The sequence below is a fragment of the Galendromus occidentalis genome, unplaced genomic scaffold (assembly GCF_000255335.2).
Source record: "Galendromus occidentalis unplaced genomic scaffold, Mocc_1.1 scf7180000077529, whole genome shotgun sequence".
Lineage (NCBI taxonomy): Eukaryota > Metazoa > Arthropoda > Arachnida > Mesostigmata > Phytoseiidae > Galendromus > Galendromus occidentalis.
This window is the reverse complement of record NW_003805517.1, coordinates 207129-215291: the sequence shown is the minus strand read 5'-3', so window position 1 is coordinate 215291 and position 8163 is coordinate 207129. Positions and strand designations below refer to the sequence as shown.

The 8163-nt window shown below is 51.5% G+C and overlaps 1 protein-coding gene across 1 annotated transcript; it reads right to left on the bottom strand.

Annotated features, from left to right (window-relative positions):
* Positions 1–273: 273 nt before the first annotated feature.
* LOC100903959 (orphan steroid hormone receptor 2-like) lies at positions 274–3100 on the bottom strand. Its single transcript, XM_003748214.1, has 7 exons — positions 2945–3100; positions 2307–2688; positions 1893–2081; positions 1537–1655; positions 1099–1328; positions 603–950; positions 274–454 (listed from the first exon to the last, which is right to left on the bottom strand). The coding sequence occupies exons 1-7, from the start codon at positions 3098–3100 to the stop codon at positions 274–276; spliced, it is 1605 nt and encodes a 534-aa protein (XP_003748262.1).
* Positions 3101–8163: the final 5063 nt, after the last annotated feature.

The window sequence follows — 8163 nt, the reverse complement described above, 5'->3', positions numbered from 1 at the left end:
TTAAGATGAGCTTGGGCAGCTTGCCGCTGCTGCTCCAAATACACACTTGCGACCATTTGCCTGCATTGATCTATGGTGATTCGGCTTAGTAAGTCAGGCAAGCGGCGAGCCCGTGGTCCGGCAGACTCCGATCATCCGCTTCCACGGGCCTGGGTCGAGCGCGCCAGCAATATCAACGGATCCGGCGATCGCGAGAGACCGTCCTCGATTCATTCGATCGGGTGCAAGGATCCGTCACAAATGTGTTCTGCGTTTATCACAACAATGACGGTTTCAGTGAGTCACAACACCGTCTTGAACGTCCATCTTGAGAATGTAGGGTATAATAGCATCGATTTGGACCGATCCGATGAGTCCAGCGAAGAACAGTTCCTCGGTGATATCGGCATCTAGCGAACGCAGCGACGGGAGCCTCAACAACAGCCGGTTGAAGCGATCGTCGTTAGAAATGAACCTGCGACGGAGGAAATTCGTCTTACTCACAGTCTCATGTCGGAAAATTTTGATTCATGTGATGACATGAGTACATTCATTTAATCTATGGAAGGAGTGAGTTAGCGAAAGAAGGCACGGCCCAAACTCCACAAGAAACTTAGACCTACCTTTTCAGCTCGTTCACGGCGCGAAACTGGTACAGCTCGACTTGCGATTTCCATTTACCGACTGATGCAACGAGCCAATCCGGTGAAAACAAAACCACCGCCTTCAGCAAGGCGAGCTCGAGATCGCAAAGTCCCAGCGCGCCAACCGTCTCGATGAACGAGGTCAACCGCTGCAGATGACTTTCAACCTGTCTGTTTCTGTTGGGATCTTCGTGAGGATGCCGTTGGAGTTGTTTTTTGAGCGCCTTGAGGATGGCCGCTACCGACATCTGCTTCGAGCACTGCGCGAGCCCCAAGCAGAAGAGTTCAGCCCAACAGTTTTTGATAAGTAAGGTCTGGATCTCGGAACTGTGAACGATTCAACGGAAGGTTATTGGGACATATCGAGCAGGTATTCCGACTAAAAGGCCATTGATTGATCGCCCCATTCGCACGTATGGAGCCGGCGCTTTTCAACAGTATCCATCAGCATTTCCCTTGATTCGATCTCACTCACTGCAAGTGTTGGAAGGGCTCCAGTCCCTTAGCCCAGTGTATGGACATGAAGAGGAGTCTCGAAGCGGATTCAGAAACGAAATGAGCGTTGAGTTCGCCGTTTTCCGTGACGAGCGGATCCTCATTGTTGTTGTCGGTGAAGGGTGTCAAACGGAATTCGAGTTGATCGTGTCGAACAAACTCGCTTCGGAAAGGTTCTTTCTCGAGAGGTTCGGCTTTGATCGAGGGTGACTGCAAATTAAAATGATGGGCCGATAAGAAAATATGTCGTCGTGTCAGCTCGAGCGCGACAATCACCATCCGCACCCGGACCGTGGGACTCGCCAGCCACTCGATCATTTCGGCGGCCGGTTCCCCCTCTAGTTTGCTGCCAGGGGTGACCATACGTAGGGGAGACGTGCAGGTCGATGTGGTCATTAAGGTGTTAACGTAATCGTACCGATCTCTGGCCGTTGTGAAGATCCTGAATCTCGTTTCCTTCTTGGACCTTACGGATGTTGGCTAACGTCGTAACCACGCTCGCCAAGGTACCTAAGGATTCGATGGAGGCGGGTGATTCTGTTCAAGGGAAAGGAACGAATTTAGATTCCGCCATCCAGAGTTCCGGCCCTGGGACGATCGGATCAGCTCGAGCTCACTGCCGGCAGATCTTGAGGGATTCTAGTTTGGTCGCTCAGGCACCCAGATGGTCGAAGCCTGCGACGATACTCAACGGGAGAAGATTTTTCGAGAGATCGAAAAATCCAAAAATATCACCCCGTTGCCCTAATTTTCCAACTTCTGACGTGAACTCACTGAGTGCGCTGTGAAGATCTTTCTCGGTAAAAGAGTGCAGGCCGGCTGCCAAAGCTCGATGAGCGGCCATTGACGGCAAGAGCAAGTTGGAGCTCGGGGAGGCCCCAGAAGACGGGGAAACGTTTTTCTCAAAGCGATTTTCGTTTGCCGACGAGCTCATGGTGGCCGGCTTCCGTTCGGACTGAACAGCTGAAACGGTAGAATGCACAACGCGTTAAATCACACATCTTCAGGCCAACTAGCTGCGGATCGGGGTCCGCGGCTCTTCGGCCAGCCGAAGCGGTAAAGCCGCGTGGATTCGGGAGAAAACACTGTGGGTTCCGACTTATTCGATTTCCCCATAAGTTTTGATCTGTGTATTGCATCTCCGATATCTTCTCTACAGGTCTCTTAATGCCCGCAGTTGATGCTCACCGTCGGCGCGCATTCCCATCTGAAGACATTTTTGAAGCCGACAGTGCTGACAGCGATTTCGGTGGTGTTTGGTGACTTCACAGTTTCGGTCTCCTCGGCAGGCATAGCCCAGTTGTTTGCGAATGCTTCGTTTGAAGAATCCTTTGCACCCTTCGCAACTTATGGCTCCGTAGTGCCTCCCGGAAGCCCTGTCACCGCACACCACGCACGATTCGCTGGGCGACGTTCTTCCATTGACTCCTCGTCGAGCGTCGAACGAGCCCAATCGTATAAGTCCTTCGGCACCTTGATATTCGGCAGCTTTGAGAGCTAGGCTGATTTGTTCGGGATAGAAGTTTGCCATAGATAAAGCGGACAGGCCGAATCCTGGATGCGAGACGAGCTGCCAATGAGAAAAAGCTGCTCGTTATTCAGAGGCTCCGGTGTGCTTCGTCCGACGACGGCGCTAGAGCACGATAACGGAGGTGATGATGTCTGAATAGACATAATAACGCGATCCCAACTCTTCGGTCGCGGATTGCGTCAGTATCCCTGATACCGACCACAAAACACCCGCACCCATTCCAAAGAGACTCCATTGATTTACGAGGTCCGTCCGAAGAAGAAAAGAGAGCTCGACGATATGATGGGGAACTTACCGCGTTCAGAGATGACGCCGCGGCAGCTTTGGGATTCTTTGAGCTGGGTTCGTGATCCGAGGTGTTGATCGTGTCCCCGGAACCCGCAGGGGAATGTGCCTCGTCTCCGAGTGAGTCTACCTCAGTTGTGAGTTCGCTATCTGAGATCATCCTCATGGGGCAACGCACCGACAAGTCATATGGTAACTGCAATCGAAAAAAGGTGTTGCTTTAGACTTGATGAATTCCCGTTCTGGACTTCATCCAGATGCGGCGGAAATTTCACGCTGATAACGCTAAAACAGAAGCATTCCGGGAAAGCTCTGGGCTAGAATTTCGCCAATCGAGGACGCGCGGCTCGGATCGGAATTGGAATGCGGGGAAACCACCTAATGATGGAAGGTAGATTCGGGCGAGCGACCGTACGCAAATCGCGCCATGCCCGCACCGAAGCTTCCGCACCGGAACTCTCTGGAATTCCCGGACGCAAAAAAGTTGGGCCCAAGGTCCATGTTATCGCTTGCTGTTCCCCCCATTATTTCTGGACGTTCCGTTCACATCGTGGAATGATCAAATAGTCAGCTCGTTATTTTTCCTCTTCAATAGTGTCATATTGGCTTTCGGAGAGAGATCGATCGTTTCTGTACGCGATCGCTGGGCTATTCAACAGACGCCGCGCCGTTCCTTCTCATACACAGACAGACAGAGCTTAACGCCACATTGATCCGGCTCACGAGAAACTGAGGGGAGCCGTACAATCTCGTAGCTTACGTTCGTCAGAGGGAGAAGAAAGGAAATCTGAAAAAACGCGTTATTTATTTCACGGCGGAAGAGCAGAAGAGGCGAAGAGTTTTTCTCATTCTCGCATCCCATTGCTAAGGGTAGAGGTTCTCAGGATATTCCTTTCTGTTCTTCTTTTTCGCGCCGTTCATTTTTATGAGTCCGTCTCGGATGTGACCTTTCATACTCAACGGGGTCACGAGAACAGATCTCGAGTGTTTTCGCGCGGAGCGTTCCTCTATCGATGATATTTCCGTGAGTCGACGGAGTAGATGAACTGATTTGCGAATTGTTTGACGAGCCGATCCAACGTAGTGGATCCATCGATCGGAAAATCTGCCGAGACGGGGCCGCGTGATCGAGGTGAGCGCCGCGCCCATGATGCGTTCAACGAGGCAGCGAGGTGGATTTCAGAAGAAGAGGAATCCGGCACTAAAATAATAGAAGCAGAGAGAAATGGGGAATTTCTTTCTTTTTCTGGCGGCCGAAGAGCAAATAACTTCTTTCTCGGACATTTCGCCCACACGTGTTCGCTGTAGTAGTTCTTCAAGTTGATTCACAGACAGCCTCGCCGTCTACGACGGTCGGCCGAGTGGCGGCTGCATCGTCAACAACAACGATCGAATAAGAAGAAACTTTTACTTTAGCGGCAGATCTCGCATTTTCCGCTGCTAACGGAATCAATGCATGTTTCTCACAGAACACTTGCATCGAGCAACAAAGTCGTCCGACTGCGAGTATGACGACGACTCCGAAAGTGAAGATTCCGACCCGGAACGGTTTACAGCAGAATTTACGGCGTCGTACCTGACCGCGAACCGCGAAAACGTTCCGCGAAACCGTCGACAACAATGTGAATATCGACTCGGTGTTTTTCTTTTCCGTTCATTCGGACGACACCGACCGGCGAAGTCACCAACCAGAAGACCCTTGCGCGCCCGAGTTCTAGCGAGTTTAGCATTAATCTGGAAGCTGAACAATCCGAAGCCGCGGATATAATCGCTCGATAATCCCGACTCGTTATCTCCACAACGATGTCGTCGTTGTTGGCCGAAGAAGACGACGATGTGTGGGACAATACTCGTGGGAGTTTTTTGTCTATCATTGAATGAATTCAGTCGAAGTACATTCGCGTTTGAATGTCATCTGATGTTCTGCCAAAAGAGACCGGAGTAAGATAGTAAGTATTTCGCCTTCGATTGGCGTTTCCCACTGTGCTATCGCCGTCGTTCAGAAAACGTGGTTGTCGTCATCGTATTCGGCTTCCCGATCACAGACCCTTGACATTGAAATAGAGCTGTAACTCGCCGACACGACGTTTGCACGTCTCGGCTTTGCACTTCGCATGGAGGTGGCTGCGGGGCTTTGCTTTCGCTTCCAGTGACAATACGCTGTACGGATCCTTACCTCTTTCCTCGAGCAATTTAGATGTTCATCAGCGGAAGAGCGGAGAACAGCCGGGGATCGAGTCAAGGAGATCCAATTTGAGCTTACGTCTCGTTTCTGGGGTTGGCGACCCATTGAATCGAAGTCCCTGTCGCGGAACTTGGGTCAACACGGCAAAGAACCGCGGAGACGGCTGAGTCTTCCCCATTGGGTGACCGGCTCCGACCACTAGCCGCAGCCGTGGCTTCCTCTCGGAACGAGTCAATAGGCATCACTACCGGTCGCTCGCACATAATCGCCACAAATAGATTGCGAGGAAACGGAACAATTCTCTATTCAAAACTTGTATTCGACCGTAGTCGGCGAGAGAAAAAGCACATGTGAAGGAGCCAAGCGAGCGCCGTTTTTGGCTTTTGGTTACCTCGCTAATCGGTTCGCCACGCCGTCTTTTTAAGGAGAGCGTCAATGAAGTACTGTTTCTCCTGCTTCTCCTGTGCTCTTGGCTTCTATTATTCGTTCGCAGCCAACAACCACACTGACTTTCAAACAAACACAAATCTTCTGTCGAAAGACTCGTCGCTTCAGAAGAAAAAATCCAGAGACTCGCATCCAAAGGTTAATAAATCTCAGCCGGAAACAACGGTGCTAACAAAATATGTGCTGACAGTTCACGAGGCTTCGAATCGAGTGTCCTTGGACGTACGCGTTGAGTTGTCAATGCTACCACGGATAGAGTCTGAGATTTTCAAGTATCCGATCTCAATTCATTGCGTATTTCGGTCCTTCTCAAGCGAGGAACGCGCTGCCCTCGAGATGCAGCTCCTCGACGGGATGGCGATCGATGGCAATGCAGATTTCCAGCATCTCTATATTTCTAGGGTCAACTCGGTACGAGGAGCCTCGTAATTAGGGAAGTGACTACGATTCCTGAGGTGCAATGCTCCAATTCGCAGGAATGGATTCGACGGTGTCCCCGGAGTGGCAATGCTCTTAGGATGTCGACGTTGTTCCGACTCAGGATCATCAGAAGTCGCAAGCGGTCGTCTGACTGAGTGGACGATCGCTGATCGAGCAAACCAGTGAGTCCTCCGCGAAGAGTTTTGTTTATCGAGCGACCCATCGCTCGGTCAGCGCTGGTCAGGCAGCCCGTGGACCGCCCAAAAGTACTTCAAGTACTTATCGGCATCGACACCGACGAAACGACGCCAAAGAGTCAGAGGGAAGGCGAGAGGTGGTCAAATCGTTTTCTTTTTCTTCCCGCTCGCGTTGCTCCTGCCGGTCGACAAAATGGGATCATTTTACGCATGTTCAGTTGAAGAGAAGACATCCATCTAGCCGTCAGTCCAGCCGACGGACTGGCGGATGACTGACTGACGGACGGACTGATTGTCTGACGTTTCGAATGTCCCCAGAGTTCCGCGCGACACCTTTAGGTAACAAGCGAGCCCGGATCTGTATTCGGACAAGTCGACATGAATTCCTATTCTTGGCTCCCAATCAGCCGGTCCGCCAATGGATAAGTCACTCACTGGGGGAGGGACGCTCTAATAACCCGGGGAGCGGGTTATTAGAGGCGTTCGGATGGACTCATCGAGAAGTTCGTTGGCAACGCTTGCCCTAAAGGGCGTCGAGTGCTTTTATTTGGTCCGTTCCAGAAGCGCGCCAACGGATTTTTATTCCGATTATCCAACAGCAGTGGCTCCAGAAGCAGCCGCAGTGGCAACAGTGACGAACAACCTCAACCTTCAGCGGAGTCCTTCAGAGCCTCGCGTCAGCGGATTCTGGACCAATCCCAGAACAGCCCGGAGAAGTGAACAGAAGTCCGAAGGGGCAGAAGTGTAGCACGGGCGGGGCTGAGGGTCAAGCCAAGGCCATCGTTCGGTTGCATGCGCGTTGTTCCTTTTGTCGTCGGTCTGCCGTTTACATCCGCGCGACGCAACTCCATTACGTAATGCTGTTAAACATACTTCCTGCAGCTCATTACTGAACTCTGAACCCAATGACGGTGGCGCGGCGGAACCAGGAATCGCTTCCGGAGCTTTCGCTAAAACACGCTCACTTCGCTCAATATCGACAAAACCGCACAGAAGTTCAACTAGGGTCTCAGAGATTCGCGAAGAATCCGTCTCAATAATTATAAGGGAGGATGAGGAGTCATGATTCGGACCGAGATCGTTGCACATAGTCCATGAGGCCATGAGGTATTCGATTCATGATGGAGAGAGGAATCTCATCAGCTGATGAGCTCTGTCGGCATTATCGGGAGCGGAATACGTTCACATTTCGAGATAAGGCTCGACTTGGAAACTCCGACGGAAGGTCCAGCCGGCGAACGTTTCTCTGTCCAAAAGCATCTGTTCAATTGGACATCGGCGGAAATCATATCGGTCCGAGAAGAAAGCGCCGAATATGGGGCCGACACAAGAAACGAACATGCATCGCGGAGCTTGAGAACATCATGCCAGATCGGAAGACCCGCTCCGTGGCCAGTCCACTCTGTCCCGCTTGGGGAACGCGATCGTCGTTGTTGCTCTCTTAGTTCTGCTAGATGTGTTTGAACCGCCGGGACATAAACATAAAACGGTTTCCATAGTTCGTCTTGAGCCGCTCAAAATGATTTCCCGTTTCTTTTTTCAGCTCTTTTATTTCTGTCTCTTCGCAGGCGATGTGATCTTCATTCTCGCCTGCAGAAGATGTTCCCGAGCGCCATTCTATCGTTTTCGAGAAGATGTTGTTGTTGTTGTCGTTGTCTTCGGGTCTTAGGGTCGTTCCGGAGACGAAATTCGGTGAACTACAACCTGGAATGCCCGGCCGCTCGACGAATTCACGCTGTTGAACGTCGAGTTATCACCCGAGCGTTCGGGCTCCGAGTCGTGAGCGACAAGGAACAGAATACGCGAGGATAATCGATTCACTCGAAGCTGGATCTCCCCTGAGACCTCGACGACGGTATCTTCGAAGCTTTCATCTCCCCCGCTCAAAATGAGAATCTTCGGAGCGAAGTCTATGTAGCAGAACTTGAAGTGCATTTCAGCACGACGATGTGAATCATCCGTCTGGAGAATCTCTCACCC

Excerpts from the sequence above, each read along its gene's own strand:
- LOC100903959 (XM_003748214.1), bottom strand. The coding sequence starts at position 3,100 with ATGAGGATGATCTCAGATAGCGAACTCACAACTGAGGTAGACTCACTC. Across the intron at positions 2,082-2,306 it reads GATGGGAATGCGCGCCGACG|CTGTTCAGTCCGAACGGAAG; the intron begins GTGAGCATCAAC and ends CTACCGTTTCAG. Across the intron at positions 1,329-1,536 it reads TTCACAACGGCCAGAGATCG|TCACCCTCGATCAAAGCCGA; the intron begins GTACGATTACGT and ends TTTAATTTGCAG.